Raw genomic sequence first — 21776 nt, 5'->3', positions numbered from 1 at the left:
CCATATCAGCTGCTCCTTTCTCTTCGGCGTGAAGAGCTGCAGTTGACGTACCTAGGGCATTTGATTTATGTCCCAGGCACTCCCCCATGCTGGAGCGGGCTAAGCAAAGCTCTTAGCAGGGGGCTCTGTCTGTCCCATGAAGAACGGCTCTGTGTTTGTCTTTGGTTGGTGACAGCACAGGAACATGTGGTTCTGCACTAGCCAATGCTGAGCCTAGATAGGGAGATCAGCACTCAGAGACCAGCAGCAGTGTTGGCACGGAAGGATCCCAGCTACCCCTGCAGAAAGCCTAAACAGAAAAGCAGAGGGAGAGAGAGGGGGAGAGCGAGAGAGAGAGAGAGAGGGGGGGAGAGAGAGAGAGAGAGAGAGAGAGAGGGGGAGAGAGAGAGAGAGAGAGAGAGAGAGAGAGAGAGAGAGAGGGAGATTTAGTAACAGAGAGGAGAGCAGGATGCAGGGGAAAAGAGATTGTGCAGAGCAGCGAACAGAGAGACAAAAACAAATCCAAGGAGGAGATGCTGTGTGACCAGATCCACAAGATGTAAAGGGACATTAAGAGACACCCAGACACTGTGCAACAACAGCAGGGGACTTGTTGTCTTTCAAGGATAGTGAAGGTGGAGAGGTGCAACGTGAGAAGCCCTCCTGTGGTCGAGAGGATGACAAATTAGCCCTTATTCAGCAGGGAGAGAGAGGAGCACCCTGAGGTTAGTAAAGTGCACAGTCATACAATGTTCATGTAGTTTCGGCATGTTATTGCATATGTATGGCACTTGCATCAATGGAAATCGGCAGAGCTGAGACATGTATTGTTGTACCTTGTTTCTGTGTTGATCACACCACATTACTTTATCATACTAGAGTTATACCATCAGTAGTAGTCATTGTCATTCTCTTTTCTTCTGGGACTTTGGTGAAACTGGAGCAGGTTTTGTTCTCTTGTACTCGAGTTTCCCCTCCATATTGACCCAGATGGATCATTATTTTAATGTCATCGTGGAGCTCATTGTCTTGGTGATTTGTCACTGTCCAGGATCAGGAGATGCTGTCTACAGCTCAGCAGATGCTGCAGGACAGCCGCTCCAAAATCGAGCTGATCCGAATGCAGATTATCAAAGTCACCCAGACTGGTGTTGGCGATGGCAGCAGCAACCATGACAGCATCAATCACGGAGGTCAGAGCTTTATGGTACAGTTGAGTAATGGGATCATGCTGTAAATATACAAAATATATGACGTCATATGTAAAAAACCAACAACAACAACAACAACAACAAAAAACAACCCCCTCAATATTAATCTGCTATCAGATTTCTGTGTGCATGTAATTTGTCAGGTAGCACCAGCAGTGGTTTTGTTTGTATTTTGCTAAATATGCTGGTATGACAAAGCAAGTTTCACACCGTCTCTGGGTGTGCTTTCTGATGGGCCTGATTGAACCTGCACAATGCTCCACAGTGGCTGTCAATCCCCTGGCCATTCGTGCGGCAGAGTTACAGCACTATGTCCAGAGAGAGACAGATGTGGTGAAGCTGGCCAGAGATGTGGTGAGGCAGCTGAAGGGGCTGCCATCACAAGACCAATTGGCCCTGGCAGAGGTGGGCTAGGATTATTTTCCGACAGAACCAATGTATTGTTTTATCACATTATTTGAAAAGACTTTTACATGTGAAAATACTGAGCTGTATATATCACTGTTCTACCAGGCTCAGTCCCGTGTGCAGGAGTCCTCCCAGAAGCTGGATCTCCTGTGCCTCTCTCTGGAGAGATGCTTGAGGGAAATGTCACAGGAGCCTCATCAGGAGCACATCGTCAGAGAGCAGCTGTCCTCTACACCCCCACCTTCTGAAGGACAACAGCAGAGCCACCTGCTCTCCTCCCTCTCCACCTCCTCTTCCACATCCCTTCTCAAGCCTGCCTCCCTAACAGGTAGGCATTCTCTCCCTTGCCATAAATGTCAGAGTGCATAATAGTGACTGATGAATTATTACATGTTATGGCATAGCTGTTCACCCTCTGGCAATGCATTATCTCTACCTTACATTACCAAGCATTCCAAAGCCTTGATAAACCTGATGAACATGTTTCCTCAGTTCTGAGTGTTTCTTCCTTTATAGTATATTAGGTAAACAAATGTAAAAAAGCAGCATGATCATGTCAATTGTCCTGATGATACTACTGCTACTACTACTACTACTACTACTACTACTACTACTACTACTGCTACTACTACTACTACTACTACTACTACTACTGCTGCTGCTACTACTACTACTACTACTACTACTACTGCTGCTGCTACTACTACTACTACTACTACTACTACTACTACTACTACTACTACTACTACTGCTGCTGCTGCTGCTGCTGCTGCTGCTGCTGCTGCTACTACTACTACTACTACTACTACTACTACTACTACTACTACTACTACTGCTGCTGCTGCTACTACTACTACTACTACTACTACTACTACTACTACTACTACTACTACTACTACTACTACTACTATTACTACTACTACTACTACTACTACTACTACTACTACTACTACTAATGTACTATTTTACAGGCACACTGGAGGTCAGGCTACTGGGATGTGAGGACTTATTGAAGTCTCTGTCAGGACAAGGTCAAGTCACCACCGTGTCCTCTACTATGGATGGAGTATTACCATCACCAGACTGTAATGCTCACAGCACTCCCAGCCAACCTGGAAGAATAGAAAACCTCTCCAGTAAGTTGCAGTATAAAGGTCCATCTGGCTCTACCGAGGGTCCGATCGTATAGGCTCTTGTGGTCTCTAGTAGGCAGTACTACATATACAGTACATGTGTATAATTGTGTCTGTGGTATAACTCCTGTGTGACCTTATGTTGAAGCTCTGGCTCCCGTCATAGTAGAATAACTTACCCCATGTAATATTTCCTACAAAACCACCTTCCCCAAATGTTGCAACAGTCAAGGAAGTGCAGCAGGGTGATGTGATATATGACTTGGTCCTTGACAGTGGAGATCAGTGCAGTGATGAGGTTGGATAACAGAGTGGTGGGGCGCACCCACTGGAGATCCATAAGCAAGCAGGCCTGGGACCAAAGCTTCAGCATTGAACTGGAGCGGGTAAGTAGTAGTCACTTACATTCCCATAGAACTGGACAGGGTGACTGGGTGAGGCAGTCCCTATTCTGAACAGCAAGAGGAGCCATTGTACTACCCATACTAGGAATATGTGTGCCTACCTAGTCTTGTTTGGTCTGTTCTGAGCTGTGGGCCTTATTCACTTCAGTACCACATTAATACAAAAAAAACTGATGTTTGTTTGTTTCCAAATTGGTAGATTACACAAATTGTCAATATGCATGCCTGTGTGACTCACTGACCATTTGGACTTCTACAGTCTCGAGAGCTGGAGATTGGGGTGTTCTGGCGAGACCGGAGGGGGATGTGTGCCATCAAGTTCCTGCGTCTGGAAGAGTTCATGGACAACCATCGCCTTGCCCTGAGTTTATGTCTGGAGCCCCAAGGCACACTCTTCACTGAGGTGACATCACTGATTTATCAGATCTAGACAACCACATGCATGTGAATGTTTGTAATGAAAAGTCTTCAGAACATAGATAACCGTTTTAGTTGTATTATTTTTTATATTAATACAATTACAAATCAATTGTCATTTAGATCAATTCCCTACTTGTATGACCTACTACTCTGTTCTTGTGGCATTGCAGATTACCTTTATCAACCCTGTCATTGAGCGGCAACCCAAACTGAGACGTCAGAGGTGCATCTTCATAAAAGAGAAAGGTATCACCTCCCTAGAGCACAGATCTGCCTCAGGGCAATGCACATGCTTTTGCTGATTATAGGAATATTGTGTGTGCTGGATGGGCTTTCCTGTTTTCACAGGGAAAAACTTCCTCCGTGCAGCCCAGATGAACATGAACTTTTCCACATGGGGTCATTTGATGATGAGTGTCCTGCCTCATTGCAGTTCCTTTACCACTTTGAGCTCGTCCCTGTCCACTCTTGATCCAGTGATCAATCCACCTTCCACAGACAAGGACACACTGTCAACCCCCCCACTGCCATGGTAAGATACTGTACTGTACACAGAACTTTACTGTTGGCATAATGTAAGCATATTAATGTGGTAAGATAATGGATTCATATTGTAATAAGATAATGTATACATGAAAACAGACACCTTCTACCACAATCTATAAATTGAACCGCACGCACGCCACTAACACAAACTAAGGCCTGTCAGAACAAAAACTGAACGTTACAGAAGATCTGCTATCCCTGACAATCTGTGTATATTATTTTATATACTATATATATTTTTTTATTTATTATTATTGTGTATGTATAGAATAAGAATAACCTGTATCTTTTGCCTGGTCAGTCTATTTAAAACGTTGTATCTTTGTTCGTTTGTAGCGATGTGCAGATGATCAGGCTAAATATAAGTGAGGATCAGCCTTCTAAAACGTCTTGCCTTGACCAGGGAAAAGATATCCCCAACACAGTCTCCACAGCACATCAAGCACCGCCTATGCCTACACTGACAGAAAAACAGGTAATAACTACCCCAATCAGCTCCAGCAGATACAGTATAAGTGTGGCATTAATTGTCTTGCTATAGATTTTCAGCCATGTCTTTGAAGCAGTGTCTCTTTTTTCAGTCTTCCATCACAACAGAGAGAAGGGGAGATGGATCTGAATCTTTTCCCAAGTACAGTAAATACAGGACACACACACACGCACGCACACGCACACGCACACGCACACGCACACGCACACACACACACACACACACACACACACACACACACACACACACATACACATACACATACACACACATACACACACACACACACACACACACACACACACACACACACACACACACACACACACACACACACACACACACATACTAGTATAAAGCTTTTATCTGGTAAGGAGTTGTCAGCAATAGTGCTAAAACAGTGCTAATGATATTGATCTCTTTGCTCTTTTTCAGAACAAGGGTGCAAATGGATGATTTTAAGTGTATATCTGTTTTGGGAAGAGGACACTTTGGAAAGGTTTATTTTTTTACAAACATATCCAAATATTACTGAATAATAGTACATGCTCAGTTGTTCCATGGTCCTCAATGTTGACTCTGTCCAGGTTCTTCTAGCTGAGTTTAAGAAGACAGGAAAACTCTATGCCATCAAAGCCTTGAAGAAAACGGACATTGTGACCCGTGATGAAGTAGACAGGTTAGTAATAGGAGACTAGTCACATTATCAAGAATAAAATTAGCAGCCGTTCTCGTTTAACATGACGTAAAAAAACATTAATTAAAGTGGACTGAATCACTTCACAGCCTAATGAGTGAGAGGAGGATCTTTGAGATGATCAATGCTTCGAGACATCCTTTCCTGGTGAACCTGCATGGCTGCTTCCAGACAAATGAGCATGTGTGTTTTGTCATGGAGTATTCACCAGGGGGTGACCTCATGATCCACATCCATCATAACATCTTCTCTGAAGTGCAGGCCAGGTGAGTCTACCCTTACAGGCCAGTTGAGTCTACCCTTATAGGCCAGGTGAGTCTACCCTTATAGGCCAGGTGAGTCAACCCTTACAGGCCAGGTGAGTCTACCCTTACAGGCCAGGTGAGTCAACCCTTACAAGCAAGTACATACGTACAGACACACATGCACGCACGCACGCACGCACACACACACACACACACACACACACACACACACACACACACACACACAATTTTGATTTGCACTTATCTATGTGTCATAGGTTCTACTCAGCCTGTGTTTTACTGGGTTTGGAGTTCCTACACCTGAATAAGATAATTTACCGGTGAGTCTTCCCTGTACACCATATTGACTTTATGTTGTCACAATCTAGTGCCTCCCCCCTAACTAATTTTAATGTATGTTTTATTCAGAGATTTGAAGTTGGACAACTTGCTGATGGATGCAGACGGATTTGTTAAAATCACAGACTTTGGACTATGTAAAGAAGGTAAAATGACTGTTATACTAACTCACTTCTAACCTCAGTTAGACATATGGTGAAAAACACAAACAAATTCTATGTGAACTAACTGTATTTTTGTGAAGAACACTGCAGTAAATACAATAGCTTATCAGTGTCTATCAAGCTACAGTATATAAAAGGATGTTTGAAGTTTTAAGATGGAGATGTGGAGAAGTTTGCTCTTTGAATAAGCTGTTGTTTGCGTGAGTACGGTACACATCAATGACCTCTCCCTGGTTGTCCTGGCAGGGATGGGGCACGGTGACCGGACCTCCACATTCTGTGGAACCCCAGAGTTCTTGGCTCCAGAGGTCCTTACTGATGACAACTACACACGTGCAGTAGACTGGTGGGGACTGGGCGTCCTTATCTTTGAGATGCTGGTGGGAGAGGTGAGTCATCAAATCACCATACTGTGTTTCAAATAAAACGTGTTCATTAGGGAAAGAAAAATACAAAGAACTGATGGCTTTAGATGGAACAGCTTTGAGCGAATTAAATACAGCCTTTGTTTGCTTTCCAAACAGTAAGTAGGTCAGCAGCACATTACATTTGAGGAGCAGTGCTGACAGATTGGTGGTCATCTTCCTACATCTGATCTCTGGTCATTTGAATGACTAAGGATTTACATGGACTGATCAGTATACCTTTTCTCTCTCTCTCTCAAACTTGGGACAGTCTCCATTCCCAGGTGAAGATGAGGAGGAGGTGTTTGACAGCATAGTTAACGATGACGTACAGTATCCTGAATGTCTCTCAACAGATTCCATCTCTATCATTAAGAAGGTAACAGGGTTTAACTCCCCTCTAATGTTTTTCTCTTTTACATGCATAAAAAAAAGGCTGGATACTCCACTTAAAAACACACTTCAGTATGAGGTACCTTAATTCAGACTTGACCATACACGCTAACACCCGATCATGTCCCACCTGCAGCTGCTCAAAAAGAACCCAGAGAAAAGGCTTGGAGCTGGGGAGGAGGGGGCGAGCGCAGTCAAGGGAGAGAAATTCTTCAAGGTAATTTTGTTCACTCCTCGACTGGAATTGCCATGCTTTCATACATGCACCTCCGACATATGCAAGATAGGTCGAAAGATGACTTGAAAGAAACCATCTTCATTAGGAGGTAAATACATGGTTTTATTTTAACTGCTCTGACACTATTTAACCACTGTATGCAAGGTAATGATGTAGCTATGGGTACCATCTGGAGGAACCACAACAGAAATGTTTTGTAATCAAATCTTACCCTATTTATCTATTTCACAAACAGACTATAGATTGGGATGCCTTGCTTGCTAAGAAAGTGAAACCCCCGTTCCTGCCATCAATCAAGGAGTCTATGGATGTCAGCAACTTTGACAAGGAGTTTACTAAACTCAAGCCGGTCCTGTCACCTCCTCCCCTGCCCTGCAGTCTCTCCCCTGAGCAGCAGGAGGCCTTCTCTGACTTTGACTTCTCAGCCCTGCATGGATGAAAATGAGACCAGGGTAGCATCAAGGTTATGAAATGGTTGCATGAACAATTCTGTAGCACAACCTTTTCTTAACTGAATGTAGGACACTCCCAAGTATGTACAGTATAGCAGATGAGGCATACTGTCCTCGCAGCCATCAAAAACCATCATCAATAAACCCAACAGAGGAACAATGTTTTCAGGAAAGAAGATTTAAGAATAATTGCAACCCTGGTATTTTGTGTCACAGATGAAGCCTGGATCTATGCTGTTCTCTTGTGACATCCAAAAATATACACTACTGTGTATTGCTCTCTCTTGAATGGACTTTGTTGGAATGAAAATGGGTGCCATCTACAAATATGAACTAAAAGGATTTTGTAGAGGTATGGCAGGCAGATTTTAAGCATGCTTTGTGGCCTTTGCTTATTTTGCTATTAACTTGTCACCCTCAGAGGTACACGCTGCCCTTTCTATGCATCACTGTGATAGGCTTTGCCCACTGCCTTGACTGAGCAAATGAAAAAGGCTGTTTATTCCTGTAACAATAAGTCCTTTTCAAAATGTTGTTCAATGTGAAGATAAAAATGTCCATGTTGTCATATCTGGGTCTAGTCATTTCCTCCCAACCAGATTTGTGTAACTATGTACCAGCCAACTGTTCTCATTCAATGTTATTAGATGTGCATGGCACACTTGTGAACTTGTGTGCATTTAGTATTATGCAGTAATTCTCATTATGAGAGAAGCCATTTAATGTAGCCATATTTGTGAAGAAAAACAATACATTGAGTGTTGCGAAAGGGTGAGGGAATGAACTCTTATCAATTAGATGCAATAAGAGGAGTGCAATTGTTAAGTGAGGCTGTTGTAACATATTTATTATTTATTTAGCAATTTAACGGTTCAGTTGTTGCTGCTGATAATTATGCATTACCTTATGAATGTATGTGGATTACCACACCAAGGAATGTATAACCTATGTGAGACAAGAATGTGTATTAATGAAAATCATTTGTGTTTTATTGTGCCCTTTACGTCAATAAATTAAAAAAGATTAAGCATTTGCCTTTAATGTGAGGATTTGGTAAAGAACACAAGTACAAATGCATCAAGTAATTCAATATTAAAATCAGTGCATAAAAGATAATGTAACCAGCTTTCAATAGCCCAACATCACACAATAACAATAATAATAAGTTAATGACTAAATTGTCAAAACTCTGACATTTCATGGCAGTACATAAAATATAAAACTATACAAATATTAGACAATTGATTTAGTAGGTAATAGTGTCCATATTACCCCTCTACTACAAAATGGCCAGGAATCTTATTAACAACAGAGGTAAAGTCAACTGCGTCAACAGGTATGGCCGTGGTGTCAGTAGCATGTCGGGTCAGACATGATTGTGGCTCCCTCTGTAGTGTACCTGCTCCCAAACGACAGTTCGCCACATGCAGAAAAAGTCCCACAGATTGCAGAAAATGCCCCGATCAAAAGGGTTCTCCTCATCATTGTAACTCTTCAGGTATGAGATTCTGTGGCGGGACATAAACTCCCAGGTTGTGGAGTTGATGGAGATAAGATACAGGTGGCATCCCAGGAGGAGGATCACCACCATGGAGAACACACCAACAACACACAGGGCCGCAAGCAGAAACCCATTCACCTTGAACCACGTTTGCCAATTGGCAGCAGAGGAGATGCCTGACCTGAAAGGCAGAGAGCATCGATGCCATTAAGCAGCAAATACAATTATTTCACAGAATAAATACAAAGATAGCTGCCATCATCACCTACACTCACCAAGAAATCTGTAGGGCCCAGAGTAGAACAAGCAGCTGCACAGCCAGGTAGATTATGAACCAGCGGTGATTCCTCTCCCCCACACAATTATCTATCCAAGGACAGTGGTGGTCAAACCGCCTCACACAGTATTTACAGGTCTGACAGTGCTTCGCTCTCATAGGTTGCTGCATATGACAGAGGGGATGAAATCATACATAGACATTGGTACACCTCCTTGCATTGCTATCATTATTTTTGACTGGCGAAGTGTAAGCATATGATTAATTGCATACAGTGATCATCTACAAAACTAGGGGATTCCACAGTACCTGAAGCAGACAATATCCGCAGCGGCGCAGTCGAGGAGTTGGGGTTTGAGGTATCATCTCCTCCAATTCTTCTTCGATTACACCCTGGGCACACTGGCATTCACAGCAAATAAGTGTAATCGAAAAAGATCTAAGACATTTCCTTGTCACACCACCGAGCACAATTGAGGGGCTGTGGGGAAGCTTACCTGCTTGACACTGTCAGAGAGAACAAACCCTGGGTCCATAAGAGAGACTGTGAAATACAGCATCACTGACAGCAAGACCAGCAAGGAAAACACCACAGGCTGCATCAGCTCACCACTCTCCTCCTGTCTCCGTAGATCTTAACAACAACAGACAAGATAAGCAAATAAACCCACCCTATTGTTAGTACCATATCCACAAATGAGGCATTCCAATATTACAGACAATAGTAGCTAACTTCGCTGGTATTAGAGAACGTTATCTGACTAGCTAACTTGCGATGCCTTTCCTGCCACTAGCACTACTACTGTTGTTGACATCATGTCTCTTTCAAAGACTACAAGCTAAAACTATAATATCTGGACTAGCAAGCCAGAGTCGAAGCTAAGCAGTTGTGTCTGTCTGTGACTTACCGGTGTCATGTAAGAACAGTACCAACGTTGTAACCCATGTTAGGACGACATGTGTGGTCCTAATTAGAAAACCAGATCGAAACACGTTTTTAAACATCATTACATCGTCAAACTAACTGCTTCTTCTTCTTCTTTTTTCTATTGGCGGTTGACAACCAAATGGTGTATTACCGCCACCGCTGGACTGGAGTGTGGCACAGGACTTGCTTTACTAACTTAAATTCTTTTTAAAAGCCCTGTTTCCCTTAAAAAGAAAAACAACAACTTTAAAATATTCCCTTCCCTTCTCTGTAAAATATATTTCATCTCAAATACTTCTTTATTTTCCTCCACCTGAGCAATAAACCTACGCCTTTCGTTATGGTACTTTTGGCAGTGTATTAAAACATGTTCCACTGTTTCTGGTTTATTCCATAGACACTGCTCACAGTTGCCATCTGCATGCTTGTTTCAAACTAACTGCTATTTCTAACATCGATGGTTAAACAACTTGCTAGGTGAGCACCATGGAGCTACTTCCTGTTTTGGTACGGAATGCGGCTTGGGTCGAATTTGGTAGTTACTCGCGAAGGTTGTAATTTGAGATGTTAATTTAATTTAATCCTCACAACATCTGCCTTTTAGTCTGTGTCAAGGCTCACACCATAGGTAAAATACTGGGAAACAATTATTTTCAATGATGTCTCAATGAATTGAAAATGAGAAGAATTTAGAATCTGAATTGAAATAGAATCGACCCTTAGCCTACCCTAATCTGAAGCCCATTGAAAATTAACATCCAGTCATAATTTGCAAGGAGAAAATAAGTACACTTCAGCCATGAATCCATATAACAAATTTATTTGCTCATAGAACATAACATAAAATGGTCGATTAAAATAGTTTTAATAATAAAATCTGAAGTTTGATTTCTCAATGTCAAAGGATAACACATTTCATTCAAGTGTCTCCCACATTAATTAAAGTGCATTAGTGTTGCTAGTAGATCTTTTCAATGCAATTTCTCACAGCATAAATGTTTTAGGTACAAAAATATTGTTTAAGAGAGCCCTGGGGGGTATTCCATCAACGTTGCTAAAGGAAAATCCAGGCTTATTTTTGATAAGTCTCACGATACTTGTGAAAATAAACTGGATTTTCCTTTAGCGAAGTTGATGGAATACCCCCCTGACCACAAAGTGTGCCCGGACCAACATTTAAACATTTAATAAATACATAAAAATATTTGTCATCAACTCCACTCACAATTATTGACTAAAGCAATAAGTTAAAGCAGTGTTCTTTAACATTACATAAAAATACCTCAAGTGATCTCGTTATGCAAACCAATCCATCATTCCATACAAACACACATGTACATATTCAGATTATACATTAGTTATCCATAACAATCAAGTTATGAACTGTAAAGCCAAATATCATTGTGCACATAACAAAAAAAAAGACAACATTCACAAAAATACATATTGGATGGTCATAAATATTGCACTTGTTTCGAACAGAGCATCGTCATTCAGTCAGAAATGGCAGCGTGAACAAATAGGCACTCATAGGCACATATTCATGAATAAACATGCTCTTTTGCCTCATAAGCTTGTTAGGAGACCCATCCCCTACACTGTGGCAGAGCAGAAACGCTCCTTTTGCAACAGACTACTACAACCACACTGCACTACAGGAGATCTTTTCTGCCTGCCGCAATGAGACTGTACAAGTCCTCCGGCTGGCTCGATCGGGGTGATCAGAGTCAGGCTGGAGGGTGTTAAATCATACTGGACTGTATATAATGTTTTGGATGCTTTTTAAAATTCTATTATTATAGAATCACTATATTTTGTTATTGTTGTTTGTGAGCTGCTGTAACACCTTAATATCCCCTCTTGGATCAATAAAGTACCTAACTATCTAATTCCCAAAATAGAATTCAGGGGTTCTAGTGCATATAACACTGATACAGACTCTGTTTACCGGTTGACACGAATGTCAGAAACAGAAACATATAGAGGCACTATACCACAAAATGGCACAAACAGAACAAAACATTTGGTCCCCAATTATGGCATTGCATACTCAAATCTGAGTTGCTAACATTCATTGTAGAGCTCTGGTTTCAACTCGATTACAAACCGTTAATAAATAGCAGCGGTAGCAATATTCAGCTCACAGAGTTGATACCATTCATGTTGCCATTTTATTCGTTTGTCCACCTTCTGGCATTCACAGAATGAGATGGCTACACCAACCTCAGGTCCTTGAGATTCCAGAGCATAAACCCAGAAGGGCCTCAATCCCCCACCTCTCATCCTCAGTCCCTTTTAAGTTGAACCATTCAGGCGTTGTGTAAACTTCTTCATCGAGACTTCACTCCCAGTGACGTTTTCAGGTGTTCATACACCACATAGCTAATGCTGACGGCTGGAATGACCTTCAAGAAGTTAGGAGTCAGACCTCTGTAGAGACCAGTGGGCCCCTCTGTCCTGATAATTTGTTTGAAGAGCCCTGTCATGGTCATCTGTGGGCTGCCCTCCATTGTGGCTGTAGGGAGAAATGGCACAAACTAAGAAACAATGGGCACAGAGAAGCAACAACAAAACTGTCTATAACCTTATCTCAATAGAATAAACAATGATCAAGTGGCACAAAGAAAGACAGGGTAATATCAGGAGGGTTGAAGATCCCTGATAGTTGAAGATCTCACCTTGTGCCTGCATGCGGGTCCTGACAAGGGCTAGGGGGTAGCTGGCCAGCTGTCCACAGGTGCAGGAGACAGTGCCACAAGCCAGCAGAACCAATATGCCTGGGTCAGTACTGTTGGTGCCATACTGCTGTAACCAGGAGTTCTTCAATGTCTGAGGAGGAAGGAACACGGTGAGTGAGAATTCCTTATGCAGGAATACATTAATGATTGACTGACTGCTCTGATTCTCCACTTACCTCATACACAGCCAGGTCAATTCCTGCATAGGGGATGATGCCCAACATATTGGGGATATAGCCCTTATAGAAAGCGCCCAATCCCTCCCTTTTGAATATGTGCTTTGCACAATCAGCGATGCCCGAAAACTGACCGGTCTTTCTCAGGGCAAGACGGGTTTTCAGGACCTAGGGATCAGAAATGAAAGATTATGAAGATCTTACGCAGGCCAAGAAAATATGGTGTAATTATCAAACAGCCCATCAATCAGATATAATCATAATCATTGGCACTTAGCACTTTAATAGCTGAAGTTCAAACATACGTTATCACTATGACAATAACAATCAGAAGTAATAATACTGGCAATCACCTCCATGGGGTAGATGGTGCTCTGGGCAATGACTCCAGCCAGAGAGCCAGCTACAAAGCGGTCCAATATGCCCAGTGTCTGCCGATCACTGCCAATCAAACGTTTGATCTGTATCAGGAGAAAGAGAGGTAGATAAGAAAATGCATGGATTAGCACAACAGTCTCCACATTAGGACTTACGAGAATGCTATGAATTGTTCACTCAGAATGGATTGAGATGGTGAGCCAGCTTATCAAGATAATGAGTTGTGTTATGTAATGTGTTATGTGCTACACTACATTTCTCTCAGTGGGAGTGATCCTAAAACATTTAACATTCATGTATTACCTGCTCATAGGCCATGAACTTGAGGGCGGTTTCGGGAGCAATTTTAATGACGTTCACTCCGTTCCCTCTCCAAAGAGATCTCATTCCACCCTCTTTGACCATCTGGGTGAGCCCACTCATTATGCACATGTTGTTGCTACGGGTGCCATGGACCTGGAAAATAAAGGACATGCACGTTTACAATACAGAAGCCAAACCATGACCAGTTTGATTCCTAATGCTCTAATCATTCATTCACCTATTTACGGTAATAAGTAAAGCATAGCTGGCGGAGAGTGCGTGGGTATTTGGATGACAAAGCAGGGGACAAAGTGTGAGTTCAGTTGTCCAAAGCACAAATGACACAGACCGCCCTCTTCAAACAAAATCAGTGACGCAAATCAGGGTTACTGACATGACCCAAATGCATGCAAGATACACATTCTCCAGACGAGTCTGCAATGGCAGGTAATCACATAGCAACAGATAAGGAGTGCTGGCTCTCCTGCAGTTGATAGTTGGCTAGATGACCCAGGCAAGAAAAACATCCCACCTAGACCCTTGCCCCCTAGTTCTGGCACACATTAACATTTATAACATGTATGACTCTTAGGTAATTGGTCTTGCAGCAATTAGTAAGATGTGTATCTTTCACTGAGTTTGGACTAATGCTGTGTGGGTGGGAGTGAGAGTAGATCATGGCCTCCTTACCTGCATGAGCACTTTGAGTCGGTCTAAAGGGGCAGTAAAGGTTCGAGACACTGCACCAGCAGCTCCTCCTGCGACTAGATGTCTCCACCACATCCCTGTCAGCTTCTCCTCAGTAGTGAACTCATCAGGCACCATCAGATTCTCACCTACATCAAATATCTAGAGGAAGCAGAAATACACAAAGATTAGTCAAAGAGAAAGACAAGGCAAGTCAACAAGATCTAACGCCACGGCTAAGAAAGTAGCAAAAATACAATTGAGCCATCAGAGCAATTTCAACACGGTTTAGACAAGTTATTAGGGAGAGAACAGGGGACATATTCAGGGTCACTTCTTGAAGGCTCACTGTGCGCACAAAATAAATTCACCCAGAGACATTAGGGGCAGTGGACCAGTGGCCTTGGGGACAACTAAATGTGCGTCAGAGTAGTATGCCCCGACCCCTCAGAGCATTGGCCACAGGTCATGAAGCTTTAGGCCAGTGAAAGTTTACCTACAATCTGGGACAGGGTAGATTCCTAATAGACAAGACAGCCAAACACTGAAAACTATTAGCAAAGGCTTTAGAAAGGGGTTACAATCTGAAAATGGATGCGCCTGTTACATAAGTGTAATTAATACTAGCAGGAGTCATTCCAACAATTATTAACCAAGAATACTCTGACATTTTGCATGGCCTTAAGGGTGTTGCATTTGTATACTTTCAACCACCACTCAACATATAAATACTCTAGTTCTTGGCAGAAAGGTGATGTAAACAAGAGAAGATTTAGTGGTGGCAATGCTAGACTCATTAAGATCAGTACAGCATTTCAATACCCTGTATGCTTCCCAAGATCATACTGTTCTGCAAGGAGATTCAAGGATAATTTGAGTCCCCAACACTTAAGCGGGGTACACACATAAGGAACTTCAAAATCTTAACAGAAATCTTATCTGAGACAGACCCCACACATGAAGAAACAAAATCTTGGATTTGAACAGCCTTGGTCTTGTTGTGTGTGGTGTGCGCGAATTTCCCCATTTCAGCACCCCACAGACATAAAGATTTTCGTTACGACAGACTCGAAACTCTCTAGTCTCGTTCCCCACGCTTCTTGATTGGCGAGCAGGGTTGCCAGATGGGAATGACATTTTCCACCCTAACCACAGTCTAAAACCGCTAATTTCACCAAACTATCTGGCAACCCTATGGTTTCTGGTCGGAAGTATTGAACGCATTTCACATTTACGATTGCCGGCCACGCCCATTTTCCGACCAGGTTGCCGGGAGAGTTGATTGCACAATTGAAGAGAAGTGACTCTTAACACACCTCACACCACAGGATTTTGTTATAGGAAAATGTTAAGAGCCATCTGATAACCGGGCGTTTTCTGTTGTTTTCAGACATCCGAAAATCGGGCCAAAACATCCTTATGTGTGTATCCCGCATTAGTGTTACTCCCCGTTGTATGGATATCTTGTGTCTGTACACACCCCTTGCCAAACCCCTGTCCCTACCGTGGAGTGTTTCCAGTAGAGGATGATCTCAGGGATACTCTCTGCAGGCTGCAGCAGAGAGTAGTTGCTCCACTCATTCCAGTCGATGGTCATTGTTCCATTCTTATCCATGCTATTCAAAGTAAGAGAAGACCACAAACTCTTTAGAATACATTAAAACATCAACATTATTGTCTGTACTGACAAGATAAACCATAAAAAAAGACTCAAGGCGTCTTTGAGTGTCTAGAAAAGCGCTATATAAGTCTAATGTATTATTATTATTATTATTATTATTATAAAACATCTAGGGGAGGATGCCAACCTCTCCAAAAAGTTACCTTTTCAAGACGTTGTCCGCATCTTTCTGGGATATGTGAACGCCAAGGTCCCGCAGAGACTGCATGATCTCCTTAGCATCAATACGATCTGAATGGAAAGAAGTGAAATCACCAATCATCAATGTCACATGAATCAGAACAAAACATGTTTCTATGATTGGTTAGGCTATTCCCATTTACCGTATGTAATGTACATGGTTTGGGTGTTTTAGATGCACTTTAAATTAGTTTTAATTTGTGAATTAGTGTACCTGCACTCTTTCTGTCCAGGCTCTTGAAGACAAGTTTCAGGTCTTTCTCATGATCTTGTAGATAGTGAACAAACTCCTCAAAGGCCAGCTGCCCATCCAGGTCCTTGAGTTCACTTTTCACAGTTTTCTATAGGAGGAAATAAAAAAGCAAAATGTTCAACCACAAGGATAATATTATACACACTGACGTTCAGCCAACAGATCATCGTGCACAACAGCAGTGAATCTAAAGCATGGCAAGGGCCCCCTAGTAATGTAACATAATGCCGCTGGCAGGGGTTACATCATGACTGGGTAAAGTAGCGCATTTCTCAACAGTTTCAAAACTTCTATGCCGTGCCAAGACAAACCATTTCAACAGTGTCTCTGATATCGACAAAGGGCAAGATCAGTCAACTCATTGTGTCTTTCTGGTCAAGAGTCACAGACCTACACCCTGAGGAGAGTAGAAATAAACTTCAAGCATGAGTGAGGTGACTCATTTTCACAGCAGCAGGTTAAATATGATCCCCCAGCAACGTGGTGCCGGTGTCCCAGTCCAATTTTAGACCAGATGGACAGGAGTAGTGCACTGTGTTAGCAGGTTGGCTGCTCTTTAAAGTTATAGATAGACTGCACTAATACCACAAGCCAGGAGAGATGCACACGCACAGACAACTCTATACCCAGAACACCAAGTCTTATCAAGTGGGCCAAGTAGTCTTGTGATTGTGGGGTCAAGCAGTCTTGTGGGGCCATGTCTACCACGCATACTACTATGGTTGTGTCAATGGCAATTTCCCTCCAGGACAATAATGTCGAACTTGTCATCAACAATTCCAATATATCTGTATGCATATCATATGCAGCCCTGAACGCATTACATTTGGATAGTTTGCATAGACCTCTGCAGATCATTTCATCGTAATGCGCTTCACCTGGACCAGTTGGATATCTAGAAGGTGCATTCAATTCCTCTTGTTATATGGAGTGTATTAGAGACAGGTTCCTGACTCATTGCTCAGTGGCAGCTGTGTCTACAACCCCGGATTCTACGCTATGCGCGCGCAGGAAATGGGTTGTACTTACAGGAAAAATTACTGATTGTGAAAAATGTGTAATTTGAGACAAAATCATTCATACGATATTTTAAAAGTTGATGGAATATAAACATTTGCCAAGTGCAACGACATTACACAGGTATACATATACAATATAATGTAAGTCTTACCTTTCTCCATTTCTGGTAAGTTGAAAATTCTTGAGACGGTAGAAACACACTCAATTTGAACAGTGATTTCAGCTCAGACGGTAGTCCGTTAGACTCAAAGTACTCGAATTCAATTGGGTCTGAATTCGGAACAGGCACATAAAGGCACAGGCCAAGCATGTTTAGATCGCAAATGAAAACGTTCCACAATAAATAAATAAATATTATAAGAATGCTCAATTCACTCAAGCGGGAGAACACTAAAATGCCGGTAAGGAAGTGCCTCGTGTTAAACCCGTAGAACCACTCCCTTTCTGAAACAGATTCATTTCATTGGCGTTTTATGGTGATTTTTTTTTTTCACTCTCCTACGTCAATTTGCTATTGACCAATCACAGCGTCTACCCATTGACTGGCCCTTGCGTCTCTGTTCTTGCGTAAAAGGCATGACCTGCCGCCAAACGTCGACATACAATTAACCCTTTCCTACCCTGTTCACTAGTACAGTTACTTACTACCGCCTGTTATTCAATAACCTTGTATTTAAAGAAAACAAAAACACACATTCTGATCCTATTGTCTGGCTTGTAGGCCTAGATTTGTATTATATATTTTTAAATGTGTGAACAACCCTCTACCATGCACCTGAAATCTACAAGGCCTACACCATTGGGGTCATAATCATTTTACACAATCAGAAGTATCAAATTCATGTTAATCTGAGGACATTGGTGGTACAAGTAGTTCTTTGAATTTTATATCTTTCTTGTTGCTTCCTCTCTTTCTTTCTTGGTAGCGCCAATGTTGCAAATCTAGGAATTCTTAGGGAATTGCCTTCATCATCATTCAGTTGTAAATGTCAAATATTGTGCCCTTGTGTCCCATATTGATTCTGTAGCTGTCTTGCAACATCATATAAAGACCAATGTAATACAACATTTGGAATTTCCTTACACACCTAATTAACAGGTAGACAACTCTAGCCTTATACACTCACCTGCCACTTCATTAGGTACACCTTGCTAGTACCGGATTGGACCCCCTCTTTTGCCACAGAACTGCCTTAATTCTTCGTGGCATAGATTCAGTAAGATGCTGGAAACATTCCTCAGAGGGTTTTTGGTCCATATTGACATTATAATATCACACAGTTGCTGAAGATTTGTGCCAAGAAAATATCCCCCACACCATTACACCACCACCATCACCATTTTTGCCCAGAGAACTGCCGCTCACTGGATATTTTCTCTTTTCCTGACCATTCGCTGTAAACCCTAGAAATAGTTGTGCAGGAAAGTCCCAGTAGATCAGCACTTTATGAAGTACTCAAAACAGCCCGTCTGGCACCAACAACCATGTCACGTTCAAAGTCACTTAATCACCTTACTCTCCCATTCTTGGTTTGAGCTTCTGCAGATCGTCTTAACCATGTCTACATACCTAAATGCATTGAGTTGATGGGACGTGATTGGCTGGTTAGATATTTGCATTAATGAGAAGTTGAAAAGGTGTACCTAATAAAGTGGCCGGTGAGTGTATATGGTCCACTGAATAAGTTGATTGGCATTTGTGTGTTTGAGGCACGGAGGTCATAGGAGATTAAAACTCAACAACCTGAAAAGAGCAAATGTATCCTTATATTGCATATATACCTAATAAGTGGTTTGAGCATTTAGAAATGACAATAATTTGAATACAAAGTTAATGGCATCAAAAGTATTGTTACAGATTCATATTACATCCAAATTAAGCACTCATGTTTAGTATTCTTTCACATATAACTTTGCATGCAATAACTGCCTGAAGTCTGTGACCCATTGACCACCAGATCACCAGACACTGGGTATCTTCTTTAGTGATGCTCTGTCAGGCCTGTACTGCAGCCCTAATGTTGTTATTGTTTTTTTAGGTCTTTTTGCCTAAAATACTATCTTCAGGAAATGAAATAAATTTTTTATTGGATTTGAAACATAAGAACAGGCCACTTTCTGGCTCTGAAATACAATACAATTCCTATGTAGTTGCTATGGCAGTATGTTTGGGGTCATTGTCTTACTGTCCAATGAGTTTGGAGGCTTTGCTTGTTCTTGTTCTCGAGCAGACAATAATATTATACACTTCGGAATGAATTAAGACAAGTTAGACAGTTCTAGTGGCATGCCCAAACCATTATGCTGGGAAGATTGTTTTTTTTCTACAAACCTCTCTCTCTCTCTCTCTCTCTCTCTCTCTCTCTCTCTCTCTCTCTCTCTCTCTCTCTCTCTCTCTCTCTCTCTCTCTCTCTCTCTCTCTCTCTCTCTCTCTCTCTCTCTCTCTCTCGCAATCACTCTGGCACATGATGACATTCTTCTTATCTGTCCACAAGATATTTTTCCAGACATCTTTTAGGTACTTTTTAGAAAACTGGAAACTCACCATTCTTTTAAAGGATAACTAATAGTTTGCACCTTGCAGTGAAGACTAGTTTGGCTGGTGCCATATTCTGAGGATGGTACTCTCACGCCTCATACATTCACTCCTCCCTCCAGGAGAGTGTTCCTGATCTGTGGGACAGTTGTTTGGGGATTTTTCTTAATTATGGTGACCATTGCAATTGCTGAGCTCACCAGTGATGTTCCAAACTTTTGATTTAGGTAAGCCTAATGGTTTGGCTGTTTCTGACCGATTCTTTTCAGATTTTCCAGCCTCATAATGGCTTCCTTGACCTTCAGTGACACATCTTTGGTCCTCATGTTAACAGACACCAATAGAAGACTCAAATAGCAAACCCAAAGCCTAGAATCAAGACTAAACATTGACATCTTATGCCTGCACAAATGAAGTGACAGAACACACCTGACTAACTAGAAACACCTGTCAAGCCAATTGTCCCAATACTTTTGGTGCACAAATACTGTAAAATAAAAGCTATCTATACTTTAACCTCAAAATAATACTTACAGAGGGCACTATATTAGGATAAAGTCCAAAACTTTTATCCGTTTGACTTTTGTATTTATGTAGACTTGGTATGGCCTGCATACGTCTATGGAGCCACCAGTCCTGCCAAGTGTTTAGAGAGAGGTTGTTTGATGATGACAAACATGATGACGACACTCATGCCAGATCTAAATGCTAGGGGTCCAGGGTTGTGATGGAAGAACGTCACAGCTTTTACAGTGTAGGTTTAACTATTTGAAAGACAGCTCAACCAGAATCTTCCCTGGGTATAATTACTGTGGTCTTAAAGTAAATCAGACAGGCCTTATGTAGAATATCGTGGCATGTCAGTCACTGTATTACTGTTTAATTTCCAACTCTACGCAAACTCAAAATAGAGAAAGAAAGAGAGAGCTGGACAAATTAAATGCAATCATTTTGGAAAAAGGTTATTTTATTTATAGCGTTTATTTAGTTTAATTTATTTATAGTATATTTATATGTGTTGTTTTAAAGCAAACATAATGCATTCTGGGGGACAATTATGGACACAAGGACAGTAGTGAAGATGAGAAAACATTTCATTTAATTGATTGTATATATTATAATACAATGTTTCATTGTTTCACAAAGTTGCAAACATATACTGTACAGCTGCTGCAGCAATCAATTGTCCAGCCAGTTACATAGTTTGCAGGGCACTCTGGCATCATTACAGAGACAATTGAGATAAGTAATGCCGTTAATCCACACTTTATCTTGGCAGGCTTTTTATTTGATAGAAATCATTTGGCTGACCCTGGTCCCATCGAGTACCCAGTTGGCTCGATGGGAGATCAGTCAACATCTTTTCATTTAATCAATTTTCTACTTGTGGCGTACTAGATGCCCTGCTAAAAATCTATTGGAGCTGATCTGCTTGATCCAGGCCTATTGCAGCTTTTAGCCACCCTGATTGCGGAGCCATTGACACATATGTTTTATTTGACTATTATTTCAGGTGCTATCCCCAAGCCTGTGTGCTCCCTCTCCATAAAGGTGGTGACCTCAGACATAAATAA

At 41.8% G+C, this 21776-nt stretch overlaps 3 protein-coding genes across 3 annotated transcripts; 1 reads left to right on the top strand and 2 right to left on the bottom strand.

Annotated features, from left to right (window-relative positions):
* Window positions 1–1033: 1033 nt before the first annotated feature.
* LOC308157818 (serine/threonine-protein kinase N2-like) lies at window positions 1034–7531 on the top strand (the record flags this gene model as incomplete). The annotated part of the gene is made up of 18 exons (XM_080531419.1): window positions 1034–1196; window positions 1456–1595; window positions 1704–1926; window positions 2570–2734; window positions 3008–3117; window positions 3395–3538; window positions 3726–3801; window positions 3904–4087; window positions 4527–4610; window positions 5027–5090; window positions 5179–5270; window positions 5378–5554; window positions 5812–5874; window positions 5963–6039; window positions 6304–6446; window positions 6733–6840; window positions 6991–7071; window positions 7328–7531. The coding sequence occupies exons 1-18, from the start codon at window positions 1040–1042 to the stop codon at window positions 7529–7531; spliced, it is 2292 nt and encodes a 763-aa protein (XP_080387545.1). The 5' UTR covers window positions 1034–1039.
* Window positions 7532–8501: 970 nt separating this feature from the next.
* On the bottom strand, window positions 8502–10327 carry LOC308158851 (palmitoyltransferase ZDHHC12-B-like; the record flags this gene model as incomplete). Its single annotated transcript, XM_080532561.1, has 5 exons — window positions 8502–9226; window positions 9321–9487; window positions 9632–9724; window positions 9820–9956; window positions 10231–10327. The coding sequence occupies 5 exons, from the start codon at window positions 10325–10327 to the stop codon at window positions 8911–8913; spliced, it is 810 nt and encodes a 269-aa protein (XP_080388687.1). The 3' UTR covers window positions 8502–8910.
* Window positions 10328–11060: 733 nt separating this feature from the next.
* slc25a25a (solute carrier family 25 member 25a) lies at window positions 11061–18091 on the bottom strand. Its single transcript, XM_080533013.1, has 10 exons — window positions 17818–18091; window positions 16608–16734; window positions 16357–16444; window positions 16037–16148; window positions 14536–14694; window positions 13846–13998; window positions 13518–13625; window positions 13165–13332; window positions 12929–13079; window positions 11061–12765 (listed from the first exon to the last, which is right to left on the bottom strand). Exons 1-10 carry the CDS (start codon window positions 17974–17976, stop codon window positions 12581–12583), a joined length of 1410 nt encoding a protein of 469 aa, XP_080389139.1. The 5' UTR covers window positions 17977–18091; the 3' UTR covers window positions 11061–12580.
* Between the last annotated feature and the right edge of the window lie 3685 nt (window positions 18092–21776).

Source organism: Nansenia antarctica, assembly GCF_963989245.1.
Source record: "Nansenia antarctica genome assembly, chromosome: 5".
Classification (NCBI taxonomy): Eukaryota; Metazoa; Chordata; class Actinopteri; order Argentiniformes; family Microstomatidae; genus Nansenia; species Nansenia antarctica.
This window is presented reverse-complemented; position numbering and strand designations above follow the sequence as displayed.

What these genes read in the sequence shown, in the direction of transcription:
- slc25a25a (XM_080533013.1), bottom strand. Translation starts at nt 17,976, where the DNA reads ATGCTTGGCCTGTGCCTTTATGTGCCTGTTCCGAATTCAGACCCAATT. An exon ending in AGTTCATGGCCTATGAGCAG is followed by an intron (nt 13,626 to 13,845) that starts GTAATACATGAA and finishes CTCCTGATACAG; the next exon opens with ATCAAACGTTTGATTGGCAG. An exon ending in GACCCGCATGCAGGCACAAG is followed by an intron (nt 12,766 to 12,928) that starts GTGAGATCTTCA and finishes TTCTCCCTACAG; the next exon opens with CCACAATGGAGGGCAGCCCA.